This window comes from Nelumbo lutea, chromosome 1, assembly GCF_056320005.1.
Source record: "Nelumbo lutea isolate HS-2025 chromosome 1, American lotus-T2T, whole genome shotgun sequence".
NCBI classification, from domain to species: Eukaryota; Viridiplantae; Streptophyta; class Magnoliopsida; order Proteales; family Nelumbonaceae; genus Nelumbo; species Nelumbo lutea.
Genome location: NC_142684.1, coordinates 91110145 through 91124304, shown reverse-complemented (window position 1 = coordinate 91124304; position 14160 = coordinate 91110145). Strand labels below are relative to the sequence as shown.

At 40.7% G+C, this 14160-nt stretch overlaps 1 protein-coding gene across 1 annotated transcript; it reads right to left on the bottom strand.

Annotated features, from left to right (window-relative positions):
* Nucleotides 1–11870: 11870 nt before the first annotated feature.
* On the bottom strand, nucleotides 11871–13871 carry LOC148876096 (U-box domain-containing protein 26-like). The gene has a single exon (XM_088965487.1). The coding sequence runs from the start codon at nucleotides 13359–13361 to the stop codon at nucleotides 12138–12140; it is 1224 nt and encodes a 407-aa protein (XP_088821613.1). The 5' UTR covers nucleotides 13362–13871; the 3' UTR covers nucleotides 11871–12137.
* Between the last annotated feature and the right edge of the window lie 289 nt (nucleotides 13872–14160).

Here is a 14160-nt window from a genome sequence, read left to right as displayed (position 1 = left end):
GGTGGTATTTGGTACCATGTAGTGTTAATGGGTTGGGTTTGGGCTTAGCTTTTGTCAAATTTTGAATGGATCTGACCCGAAACCCAATCCTGACATAGTGTAGAGTCCGGCCCGAAGCTTAGCCCACAAACAGGTCTAGTACCGTGGTTAATTGAAGTGGCAACATTTATACTTGACTAGTCCAACTATGGTGCATTTTGAAACCTTTACAGTACGTTACATCAAAATTTCAATCAATTGGATTAAATATGTTACATGATTCATTTAATTTTTATTGATTCACATTTTACAAAATGTGTTATTTATTATTAAAGACTTTAATAATGTTAAAGATGTCACTACATTTATCACTAGTTCTGTTATGTTTGAGTCATATTGCGGCGGTTTCCATATAATAGACCGTAGATTTTGCCAAGACTTGGGTTCTTTTGCTCCTAAAATCTGCAACAAGGAGAGAACTAACATCTAGGGCCTTGATGCCTGACAAGCACATAATTCATCCATTGTTCATCAGTAAAAATTCACTAATATTCTTAAGTCAAATGAAGAAGAGGAAGAGCCGAAAGGGAGAGATGGTGATTTTATGATAGTAATTGTGAGGTGAGAATTACCTTGGATTGAGTGCCTTTATAATATTGTATCATGCCCACTTTTGAAAATAAGTGGTCAAATTTGCACATAACGTAATACACATTTGTTTAATTATTATTGCTTAACATATATAGATGTTGATGATGTCCTATACGAGATGAGTCAAATCGAGGATGTAATCAGATGGTTCTATCAATTAAACGAGGCCGAAGTGGAAGGACAAAGGCATGCACTGAGGTGATCTCCAAGCACAAAGAGAGTCAAAAGCCGTAAGAATTGTTTCCCGAATAGGCACTCTAATACTCAAGTCAATAGAAATACGAGAAATCAATTGGGACGAATTGAAGAGAATATGCTTGTCTAGACCGAGGTGAATGCAATGGGTGCTGAAGTGAGTTGAGAGTCAAAAGTTTACCTTGAGGGGGATGTGCCTATATATAGCCGAACATCCATATTTCAATTGTATTAGACATGTGGGATTATCAGGATGAGGTAACCCGCTGAGGTGCTTGAAGGGCTCCCCTTTTCTCAGCGGAACACATTAAGCAGTGCTGACATGCAGGGTTAAAATGATGTTTCCACCAAAAGTAATGTTCACATAACCTGGGGCAAAAGAAGGTATGATCCATTCTAATTGAATCAATCCATCCAACTAAGATTCTGGTTAGGTAAAGCAAAATGCTTACATGGTACTAGTATGGTAGCACATCTTCAAGAAATAAACCATGGTACCAAACATATATTAAAAAAAACTCGATGTTACTAGTCTAACGGTGAGGCTTAATCATTTAATCATGTTAATTTGTGGCATTAACATGGTACTAGTATGATTTATAGTCCAGGCTTTTTCGTTGCAAATGTCTTAATTTGTGGCATTATTCATAGCATTTGCCGAGGACTCATGTGGATAAATTTGAAGACCTTTTTAGCAAACTCATGATCGATTATTTAAAAATAATTGAAAGTTGATTTGAGTTAGTTTCCTTGTCCAAGTCAAATCTACAATGAGACATTTGAATTCATAAGTTGAGTATATAAATAGAGTTATTGTATAATTGCAGCAAAGGATTAATTTGATGAAATTTTTGTTTGTTTGATAATTCTCGTTTGTTATTAGCCTTTATTTTTCTTTTTCCCTTTTATCCCACCTATTATATATATTACTGCCATTATCGATTATTTAATTACTGATACTAACTATTACTGACTATTACTGACTATCAGTGCCATTACTAACCATTACTGATACTAACTATTACGGATTATAAATACCAAACCCGATTTTATTTATAAACCCAGTTTAGATAAATACTGTTATCTATTTATTTTAACCCGTTTTAATAATTACCAATTATTATAATAATTTAATAAATATATAATTAGTGATTATAATTAATAAATACTATTATTATAAATATTGTTAATAAATAGATATTTACTTTAATTTTACTTTAAATTAAAATTATAAATACTGTTAATAAATTTAGTAATTATTGTTATATTAAAAATAATAAAAATGTTATTAAAAGTATTGTTGTTCATTATTTAATAAAATATTATAATTACTGACTATTACTGATAAATACTATTAATTTAATTTAATTTTGGTAATTGTTAATTTAATGAATATTGTTAATAAATCCTATTTATAAATTTAATAATTACTGTTATGTTAAAAATAACTAAATAATATTATTAAAACTATCATTACTGATTAGTTAAAAAAATATTATAATTACTTACTATTATTGACAAATGTTGTAAATTAATTAAATATTTAATAAATAATGTTAACAAAAATCAGCAAAAATAATGTTTGTCTATTTGCCTATTAAATTTCTTTGGTTTAAATTTTTGGGTGTTGTGTTTTGAAGGTTGTTGCATAGTGTTAGTTAAAAAATGCTATTTGAAGTTAGCTTAATGAATTGCTTCAAGGTTCTAAATACCGACACAGGCTGATACGCCATGTGTTGATGCTTTTTTTATATTTTATTTATTTTTTTCGTAATCAGTTCAGAGGGGCTAGTTTAAGGCTTGGCTACCCTCTGAACCAGTGGCTGACCCGATACAACCCCTATAGGGGCGTATCGGGAAGCCATCAGCATGATACACATCGACCGATACAGGCCAGTACGTGTTGATACTTTGAACCTTGAATTGCTTTGGTTTACATTTATAGATTTAGTGCTTTGAAGATTGTTACATATTGTAAATTAAAAATATTGCAATTTGATTTTTTTTTGAAATTTGATAACTGTTATACTAAAAATTGTCAAATAATTATAAAAATTAACAAATATAAATTAGAAAAAATTACCATTATTAGACATAAGTTACCGATATTTATAAAAAAATTACTAAAAATAAATCAAAAGAAATTATCACAAATTAGTAGGCTTTAGGATGATAGTTACTTGAAATGATCAAATAATATAATCCTAAATACATTAAAATAATTTACCAAATGTCAAAAAATAGCCACTAAATTCCATAAAATCGATAGATTACTATAATTTACCAATAAACTATCATATAACAAATATAATACATTAGTATATATTTACCAAGAAATTAGTATATATTATCATATTTCCATAAAATATGACAAATTAGATGAAATTAGTATACCTTTGTAAAAATTAAATAACCATTAAACTTCAAAAAATAATAGAACTTAGGATGATAATTACTTTAAATTATCAAATAATAAGAACCTAAATAAATTACAATAATTTGTCAAAAATTGCATTTCCTTTGCACGGATCCCCTGCTAGTTGCTTCTTTTAAGCAATTTGTTTATTGGGAAAATTATAGACAGGTACCCTAATACTTTGGGGATAGTGACACTTGGGGATCTGAACTTTCCAGGGCAACACTTTTGTACCCTGAAATTCTGGAAAATAGGCACACCAATCCATCTCTTATTATTCTGCATTTCTGCCGGTTATCCAGAACTTGCAAAGTCACATGTGACTTGAACATTTTAAAATATCAAAACTACCCTTCTTGTGCTTTTGAGACCGTTTTACCCTCTCCTTTGAAACCCAATGTTCTAAACTATTTCTCCTTAGGCTGTGTTTGGTTGCAATGCAAATAGATTTACACTGATGCAAAACCATGGCAGTGTAAATGATTTGAGTGTAAATTCTAACTTACTTTTGTTTCAAATTTTAGCTTATTTTGTTTGATTGCAGTATAAAAGAAGTAAATTAAGACACAAAGCAGAATAAAGTAAAACCCAAAATAAAATTAAACGAGAATTTGCATTTTTTTTATTTTCACTTGCATGCATCTGTAAAATTGCACAGCAACCAAACACAGACTTAGTTCATTCTCAAGCTTGAACCATAACAAAAGTTAGTAAACTATTGTTTTAGAGGGTAGCAAGTGCGGGAACGAACGAGTAGCAGAGTTTAAAAACCAACGACGAGAGACCAATTGGAACCCAAGCAACCAAAGCGGTGAAAATCGGCTACAATGAAATGAAGCATTGTGCTCACAATGAATCATTGCTTCACTTAAACTTATGACAATGTATTTTATTGCACACCATAACGTGGTTTAACCATGCTAGATTAGATTGGAGTGTCTATTTCTGGAAGTGCAAGCTCGATAGAGTTCAAGTAGGTACCTATCTGTAGTTTACCCTTATTTTCTTTGCTGTTTGTCCTAGCAGCAAGAATTCTTTTGTCTCTTCATTAGTTTTTGCTCATTCTTCCATAGTTGCCAATAGATGTTATTTATTCTTACCCATTCTTGTCTAGAATGAGCAAGAATTAAGAAAAAGGCTAGAGCAGTGAACCAAATGTGACCTAATTAAGCTTCCTTTGATTTGAAAATTCCCTATCTTTCCCTTACTTCCCCTACCTTTTTCTTTCAAACCAAGCTCAGCTTTATTGATTCCTAATCACCCAACCCTTCCTTAACCTCAGAAAGTAGTCCACCACTTGATCTGATCTTTGTGGAACCCCTACTCCATTTTACATCACTCATGTACCTAGAACAGCTTATAGAATCACTCGTACGTTTGTAGAATTTGTTGTCCCTCTATTTGTCTAGCTCAATGTAAGGAGTCTGGATCTGCTGGCCACGTTCATCCAGCCGCACAATGGAAACATCGGCTTATAAAGGTACAAGAGATGTTCCCAATGAGTGGCTTGATGAATGTGGTCAGCAGATCCATACTCCTATCTAGGTGCATAACCCCCTTACTGTATTCTCTCCCTCATTTGTGAGGATGAACATCTGGAAACTGAGCAATTGCTTAATGAAATCAGTAGATTGCCTCATCATGCTTTGGGAAAGAGAAGGGCCTTCTCCATATTCACAAATAGGTAGAACAATGTTGCAGAAAATAAGTGAGATATGGTATGCTTAGCTCATGATTTTACAATGTTGACAACGATCAAAGGTCTTTGAATTCCTTAAAATGGTATATAGTGGTGAGTATACATGGTCAGACTTTACACTCAATTCGGTCACACACTCACACTTGTTTAATTTAATTTAGCAGTAGGAAGCGGGTTCTTGCCTCAAGTATCTACTGAACAAGACTGCTGATCATCATGGTTTTAGAGTCATATCTCAACAAATAGGAAAAATTCAATTCATTCGCACCATAAAACCCCATTTTTAGCCATCTATTCATAGCTAGCGATGACAACCATTTTCACATTTCCATGCTCCGTATAATCTAGGAGAAATTTGTTTATTTACCTATGAAGAATGCTTCAAAAACTATAAATCCACAAAGGCATTCCAATGCCCCCACAAAGTGCTCTCCCTCTCTCTCTCTCTCTCTATATATATATATTGTACTATATATACATTATTTCTTTTTCTAGTGGTCACTATCAATGCCTATGCTTGGCACTGCAAAAGAAATAGTGTTATAAATCTGAGGAATAATAAATAAGTGCATATCATTTTAAAGCAAATAGAGGAAATGAGTAAAAAGAACAAATTAAAGATGGGAATCTAACACTTTTCTCTGCCTCATCTTCTTCATGAGTTTTGCTTCAAATCTCAGCAATTTCTTGCAACTCTGTAGATATATTTGAACGGGAGACATCTGATAGAGAGAGATGAGAGTAAAAGAGTAGATATATTAAAGTGAACGAGAGAGAGAGACTTTTTTTTTTTTTTTGTTAAATAAAGAAAATGTTCTTTTCTTTTACTTATCTTAAAGGGAGGAAAACTTGTTGAGCCATCTCCTTTGCCCTGTTAGCAGTTTCCATCTATTAGCTTCATGAATTTAAGGAGTTATGAATGACACGGGGTGCTTTGTGAATGAATGACTGAAAATGGGATTTTTACAGTGTATATTGTATTTTTTTATCCTCAAACAAAGTATACATTTGACTGTTCGAGGCTAGACATACTTTGTTGAATCTATAGAACTCTTACTAAAAAAAAACCTATCCAAACTATATCAAGAGTGATGTCCTATGTAAAATTTCGACTTCTAAAATCTGTTCAATCCTAACCATCGATCACATCTGATGCTGCTCAATCTGAGGTGGTGCACGAATTGAGAAGAGCAACTAGATAGTCCTTATTGGCAGGGCGGGACCAAGCTACAAGGATGAGGCTGCGCTTCAAGACCTGTGATCAAGGAAATAGAAGTTAGGGGCCCGAGGAGTTATCCCCGAGTAAGAACTCCGACACTCAAGTCATTAGGAGGTGGTAGGATAGTCGGAACGAGCTATAAGGATGTCGGTCCAAGCTAAGTAGCGGTGTAGGTTTTAGAAGTTGGCTCCCTCACCTCGAGCATGGAGTACCTTTTTATAGCCGAAGATCCGTGTCTTGGTCAGATTGGGCTTCCGGGGTTGTCGAGATGAGGTTAGCGCCGAGGTATTCGGGATAGAGTCCCATTCCCTAGCGAAGTCGTCTTCCTTATTCCTCCTTATCCGTAGTTGTGCTCATCCATATGATGTGTAGTTGACGTGGTTGGAAGGATAAGATGGGGTTGCCATAGTAATAGCATAGCTTGGCCGAGCTATGCTGATGCGGCAGAGCTAGGATGACATGGCAGGGCGATAGCTGGGCGGCCACATGTTTCGCAGGGCTAGCTCAACCATGACCTGAACACCACTCCCCCAGTTCTGAAGTCGAGGAATGAAGTAGTCCAATTTGTTATTCGACTGAAGAACTTTAAGTTGATGTCTAGATGGGCGTTTGGCCCCTTTGGTGTCACAACCTTGGGAACTGGGCAATATGGAAAATGGCTGAGGAATCTTCCCATTGTCGGCTACAGAACTCTAAGAGCTCTGACTTCGGAGTCTAAACACCACTCCCCCAGTTATGGAGTCGAGGATGGGGAGTGCCTGGCCTGAAGTGTTGTGCGGTTGTGTAGCTCAGCAAAGAGTCGAGGTGTCAAACTGAGCTTCCAAGTCCGTCCTCCTGGTGGAGCCGAGGAACGACTCTGATTCCAAGTGGAAGTCGAGCTTCTGTGCCGTGGTGGTGCTGGCCCATGGTGTGCCGTGCTTTGGAGTTGGGTCCGAATTTTGGAGTTAAGGCCGCTGTGATGCTCGACTATGATGTGCCAAGCTTCTGAAGTGGGGGCTTAGCTCGATCGTATGCCAAGGAAAGGGTTTTTGCTACCGGTTGGAGGTCGAGCTCCGAAATTGAGGTTGTGATGCTCAACCATGGGGCATTGGCCTATGAAGACATGTTCCTTTGGGGTTGCCGGGTTGTGGAGCTGAGGTCGTTGCGATGCTCAGCTATGACTTGCTAAGCTCCAAAGTTGAGGGCCCCCAGGTGCCGAGCTGTTATGATGTTTGAGGGCCTCCAGGTGCCGAGCTTGTTGTGATGTTCAGTTGTGGCTTGCTAATCTTCGAAGTTGAGGGCCTCACCGGTGCCGAGCTATTATGATGCTCGGTTGTGGTCTATCGAGCTTTGAAGTTGAAGGCTTCACAGGTGTCGAGCTATTGTGAAGCTCGGTTGTGGTCTACCGAGCTTCGAAGTTGGGGGCTTCGCAGATGCTGAGCTATTGTGAAGCTCGGTTGTGGTCTGCCGAGCTTCAAAGTTGAGGGTATGCTCTTCGGCTGAGGAACTTGTTATGGAAATTTTGGGATCCGGACACCACTCCCCCAGTTCTGAAGTTGAAGAGTGGGATGCTCGGCTAGGACAAAGCATGGCCTTCTTTGCTGAAACATTGCATGGTTGCTTAGCTCGGCTGGTTGTCGAAGAGGGGCTTTCCGATTCCTAGTGGAGGCTGAGCTTCAGTGTTGAGGAAGGTACTGAGTCGTCGACCCAAGGAAGGTTTCGAGCTTCGAAGTTTGTGTCTCTCCGAGGCTTGGTAGCGCAATGTCGAGGAAGGTAAAGAGCTTTGGAGTTTGCGCCTTTGCGATGCTTGGTAGCATCGCGCCAAGGAAGGTTCTGAGCTTCGATGGCTAGGTCTCTCTAAGGCATGGTAGCGCTACGCCAAGGAAGGTGCCAAGCTTCAAAGTCTAGGTCTTTTCGATGCTTGGTAGTGCAGTGCCGAGGAAGGTGCCGAGTTTCGGAGTCTGCGCCTCTCCGAGGCTTGGGAGCACTGTGCTGAGCATCGTAGTATGGATCTCTCTGAGGCTCGGTACCGCTACGCCAAGGAAGGTGTTGAGCTTTGAAGTCTAGGTCTCTCTGAGGCTCGGTAATAGCATGCTGAGGAAGGTGCCGAGCTTCAAAGTTTGGGTCTCTCCGAGGCTCGGTAGCAACGCACCGAGGAAGGTGCTGAGCTTTGAAGTCTAGGTCTCTCTGATGCTTGGTAGTGCAATGCCGAGGAAGGTGCCGAGCTTCGGGGTCTACGCCTCTTTATGGTTCGGTAGCGTTGCACCGAGGAAGGTGTCGATCTTTGAAGTTTGGGTCTCTCCTACGCTCGGTAGCACAGTGCCGAGCTTCGAAGTTTGTGCCTTTCCAACCTCTGAGGAAGGTGCCGAGCTTTGAAGTCTAGGTCTCTCCGATGTTTGGTAGTGCAATGCCGAGGAAGGTGTCGAGCTTTGGGGTTTGCACCTCTTTGAGGCTTAGTAGCGCTATGCCGAGGAAGGTGCCGAGCTTCGAAGTCTAGGTCTCTCCGAGGCTCAGTAGCGTAGTGCCGAGGAAGGTGCCGAGCTTCAGAGTCTATGCCTCTCCAATGCCCCACCAAGGAAGGTTCAGAGCTTCGAAGTTTGGGTCTCTTCAAGGCTCAGTAGTGCTGCGCCGAGGAAGGTGTTGAGTTGTTGGGCCGAGCTCCCCTGATGCTGCACTGAGGATGGGCTCTCTATTCTTTGACTGAGGAATTTGTAGCTTAAGTTTCCAAATCCGAACACCACTCCCCCAGTTCCGAAGTCAAAGGGTGGAGTGCTCGGTCGAAGTGTAGTGCTGCTTCCCCTTGGTCAGCATTGCCGTCGATTGCCTTGTCGAGGATTGAACTGCTGCGGGTTGCTCTTAGAATTTAGTGTTCTTTTGTCTTTTTCTTCTTTGATAGCTTGGTATGCCGAGCTTTAACCTGCTGTACTGATGGCTTAACTTAATGAAACTGTTTTGTTCTGAACTTGTGTGCATACATATGAGCTGGTTCCTCGGCCTTACCTTGGCCGAGGTTTGGGGTTGACCGAGATCTTCAGTCTCTGGCTAGTGGGGCCGAAGTATATTCTGAGCTCTCATCTTTGGGATGCTCAGTTTCTGGTCTTAGGAGCCTTTGGGGCCCTTCGTGGGTCAGCCGCTGTTCAGCTGGCTCTGCGACGTTTTGTTGCCGAAGTATGGAGTACGATGACAGCCCTCTAGCCTCGGAGGCAGGTGCGATCTTCTCCGATTTGGGCTCTGGCCGTTGATTAGCCGAGTCAGATGTTCAGCTATACGCTGTCGAGCTAGCTACTAGCTATGTGTTAAGGGCACGAGCCGTTATAGGTCGGCTGAGTCAGTTTTCTTAGTCGGTGATACACTGTCGAGTTTCGTGTCATGCCCTACATGATGTATGTGCAATGTGTTATAGGTCTGCTAAGTCGGTAGGTCAGCTAATTCAATGCTGCCTGCCCGCGTTGCGCGGCGTTTTTTGCGTGGCCTACATGATGTATGTGCAATGTGTTGTGCATGTGTTGGTTAGTCGGCTGTGTAGCGTGGCAGTTAGCACGGCTGTGTAGCGCGGCGGTGTAGTGCAGCTGTGTGTGGTTGTTGGGATCACGGGAGCGGGCTGTGGAGGCAGAACACCTTGTTGTGTCTTGCTTCTCATGCTTGGACCACGCTCCCCTCCTTTTTGGCCGGCACATTTTGGGGTCCTCAGGATGAGGATCGTCCTTTCATCCTTTGTACCAGTCGGGGCGTGAGGGGGGATGACCCAGTTGGGCGATGCTGCACTTCCTAGTTTCTGCATAATCTCAAAGATCTTATCGACTCTCTTGCATTGCTCGGAACTGTATAGGATCAACCGCGGCTAGAGGCTGTGGAATTTCTTGATGTGGAGAGCTACGATGCCGAGATTCCTAAGATGGGGATCGACTTGTTGATTGTTCGGACAAGTTCTTGGGCATCTTGATCGCTTTTTGATTGCGTGGTGAGGAATGAAAGATTTTCAGGACAGGATATTTGTGAATTTCCCATAGACGGTGCCAATCTGATGCTGCTCAATCCGAGGTGGTGCACGAGTTGAGGAGAGCAACCAGATAGTCCTTGCTGGCAGGGTGGGGCCGAGCTATAAGGACGAGGCTGCATTTCAAGACCTATGATCAAGGAAACAAAAGTCAGAGGCCCGAGGAATTATCTCCGGGTTAAAACTCCAAGGCTCAAGTCAGTAGGAGGTGGTAGGATGGTCAGGTCGAGCTATAAGGATGCCGGTTCGAGCTAAGTAGCGGTGTAGGTCTTAGAAGTTGGCTCCCTCACCTCGAGCATGGAGTACATTTTTATAGCGAAAGATCTGTGTCCTGGTTGGATTGGGCTTTCGTGGTTATCGGGATGAGGTTAACGTCAAGGTATTCAGGATAGAGTCCCATTCCCTAGTGGAGTCGTTTTCCTTATTCCTCCTTATCCGTAGTTGTGCTCATCAATATGACATGTAGTTGACGTTGATAGAAGGATAAGATGGGGTGCCACAGTAATAGCGTAGCTTGGCCGAGCTGTGCCGACGTGGCCAAACTAGGATGATGTGGCAGGGAGATAGCTGGGCAGCCATGTGTCTCGCAGGGCCAGATCAGCCATGACCCGAACAACATCAAAGGCATCTCGATGCGAAGCATCTTTGTTGTGAAATGGGATTGGCTCTTTATCTACTCAAACTTCTTCTTCCTACTAGCAGTACTGAGCCTCATTTGAGCCTCATTTACATCTGTTTACAAATTTCTCTGGGTGAGAGGACCTTTATCATCCCTGTGCTTAAAGCATAGGCACCCCAGTTCTTTCAATGATTATAGGCCCATCTCTTGCAGTGTTTCCTATAACAAGTGTATGAAGATCTCTATCTGATTCAAGATGTCATACGACCTCAAATCAACCGCCCCAGCAACTGGTGTGTTAATAAAGAGGAATGAGCCTAGACGACAACACATACTTTTGTCACATGTGCTGTTGAAAACTCGTAAGAAGACCAAGTCCCACAAAGGAATGCAGCTAAAATTGACTTGTACAAGGCGTGCAATATAATGATTTTGACTTATCCTTGCTATGATTAATGGACAAAATATATTTGCAAGATTACCAATTTCTGCAACAATACACATTAACTCCCTTTTAACAAGACTCCCAAAGCTGAGAGAGAAAATAAAAGCATAAAAAAAATGGCCCATCTCAGATTTCTCCCATTGCCCAGTTGAGATTTTGAGCTCCTCCTCTTGAGGTCTGAGTACGAAGTTGTCTGGTTTTCTCCACTTCCCTGGAGTAGCCCCTTAAAAACTATTCTTTCTATATTTTGAGCTTCATCTGAAATTAAAATGTAAACAAATTCAGTAGCGTCCATTTGGTTCACAGCCGGAATTGGAATCGGAATCGGAATCCTTCAGAATTGGTATAAGGATTGGAATGGTCTGTTCCAATAGTCTGTTTGGTTCAGACAGGAATAGAAATGATAATTGGAATAAGCAAGAATGGGATTTCATTCCCAAAGGAGGGGCAGGGAATGACCGTTCCCTCATATGGGGAATGCCATTCCAGCAAGAATGGGATTGGGATTCCGATTATGCTCAACCAAACAATTAGAATCAGAATAGCTCATTCCGATTCTGATTCCAGACCCCTATTCCCACGAACCAAACGGGGCCTAAATTGTGTTTAATTGTGTGCCATGTTTCAGACAATTCACCATCAAAACCTTATTCGAAAGCTGCTATCCAAGGTAAAAAACTGGCATCTTCGGAGAAATGCGTTTTCTTAGAAAGGATTGAAAGAATGTTACAGACTTACAGGGATTACAATAGCCAAGCAAGAGGCAGACCCCTGCATGGTTATGCTGTAAAGAAGAAGAACACAACATATGCAGAGAAAGACACTTCATTCATGATTTCTTGGTATGAAGGGGGATTCTTACTCTCTATCCCATTATTGGAAACAATATATATGTGCAGAAATTTTCAGAGTAAAAACAGACCAACTCAAGCATCAAGTCAACTAGGCCATACTGCACTTGCACTAGGGCTCTCAGCCCACATGGATCTAAGCAACTTGAGCAACACTCTGGCCTTGTTCTTGGACCTGCAACTACATTGGCTCTGAAGTAGTAGTAGCAGTTGTGTCAAGACACCAGCACTTATTGCTTCTTCCCGCACCTTCAGTGAGTCATAGCAAATGATCAGCAGAGAGCCTACTGCATTTTCACTGCCTTCATGATCAGATACCCTGAAGACCATCTTAACAAGAGCATGAACTGTACTTGGGTTATTAACTGCAGCCTTTTTGCAACTCTCCAGTCCTAACAGAAGTTCAAGCGTGGCCAACGCCATTGATGCTTGGCTTAGGTTGGTACCAGAGATGTATGCTATAAGGCCGTCCACCCCACCTTCTGTAACAACATTCTCTTGATTCAATTCTAAAGAACATAGTGCTGATATGGCTTTGACTGCAGCATTAGAGGCTTCAGAGTTCTGATGTAGGAGAGTGATCAGTCCTCGCAAGATCTTTGGGTTTTGTCCAAACACCACACAAAGATCTCTGGTTTCTGAAGACGATGCAATCAACCCCACCAGATGACACAAACTGGTCTTGATCTTGGCAGTGCCATGGTCTAGTAACACCAAAAAGGAGGCTAAATTGGAGTCTTCTTTTAGCATATTCAAAGAACACAATTTGCTGAAAGGGAACATGTTCAGGATACAAGTCAGAGCTCCTTCTGCGAGCTCTGAATCCTCTTGGTCGAGGTTTGCTTGTTGAGTAAACTTAACAAAAAACAGACGCAGTATGAGTGGGAAGAAATTTAGCTGAATCAAACCAGACCTCCAAGCCAAATCTTTGGATAGAACTTCGAGTTTCCCCACTGCTCCAATCTTAGTTGCCAAGGTTACTTCTTGGGATTCAAGTTTGTGCTTCAGAGTAGTCAAGGAAAGATCAGGATCAATGGTTTTTAAGTAATCGGGGTCGAAGGAGTGGTCCATGCAAAGCCATTGGTCTATCAAGTGCCTTAGCGTGTGGTTTGGAACTAAGGATGGATCATGGAGCCTCTGCATTGTAACAGGACAAGTGAGATTCCCAGCTGCAAGCCATTTCTCAATGCTAGATCGATCATAGGTTTGGCCTGTACACAGAGTGACTGGATCAGTGAACAAGTCTAGACTAATTGGGCATCTGAATAAGTGAGGAATGGCTATCTGATCATCCTTCATGGATGACGGCATAAGATTTAAAAGAATGAAGGAGAAAGAAATAGCTGCGGTTGCTTAGATTCAGAATATAAGAAATGGGCAATGGAGAACTGCCAAAGACAATTCTTATATTTAACACGCGAGAGACTTGCTGAGCTCAACTGCAAGAAGTGGATCTTCAATGCAAGACCTGTATCGGCAGAAAGAATGAATAACAGAAGGCAAAATTAATGAGCCGAGTCTTCAACTTCAGAATCCAGAGCTGTTTGCTGAGCCAGAGATGTCAAAAGATGGAGAAAGTGAAATGGGTCAGTCAATCGAAAATGAGTAAACTTTAGTACCAGGAGCACCAAAAGAAAATGCAGGTATCAATACTGAATAGGGAACTGATGGAAAGTTTCAGATTAATAGAAAAGAAAGATGAAAGCCCAGATTTCTTAGTAAGGAACTAAGGATAGATGAGAGAGAGAGAGAGAGAATGAACAAGCAGGACATTTGTAGGAATGATATTAAGATTATGCCAATATAAACATTAAACACAGTAGCGATAGCTCTATCATGCTGACATGGTTCTTATCCTGGAAGAAAGCAAGAGATTAACAAAGTAATAGAATAGTTACAAAATAGGAATCAGACCAGTAGTATCTTTTTCTCTCTCTTTCTCTCTCAATACATCTGGCTAGTCAGGCTAGTCAAACTGACCAATCTACAACTTTTGGAAAAAGCAAAATAAAAATGCTTTTGAAAACTTTGAATCGATACAACATACAACACCCTTACCACAAAAACCAAAGAAAAGGAAGTAGGCAATGTACATTGGAATAGTAAGACG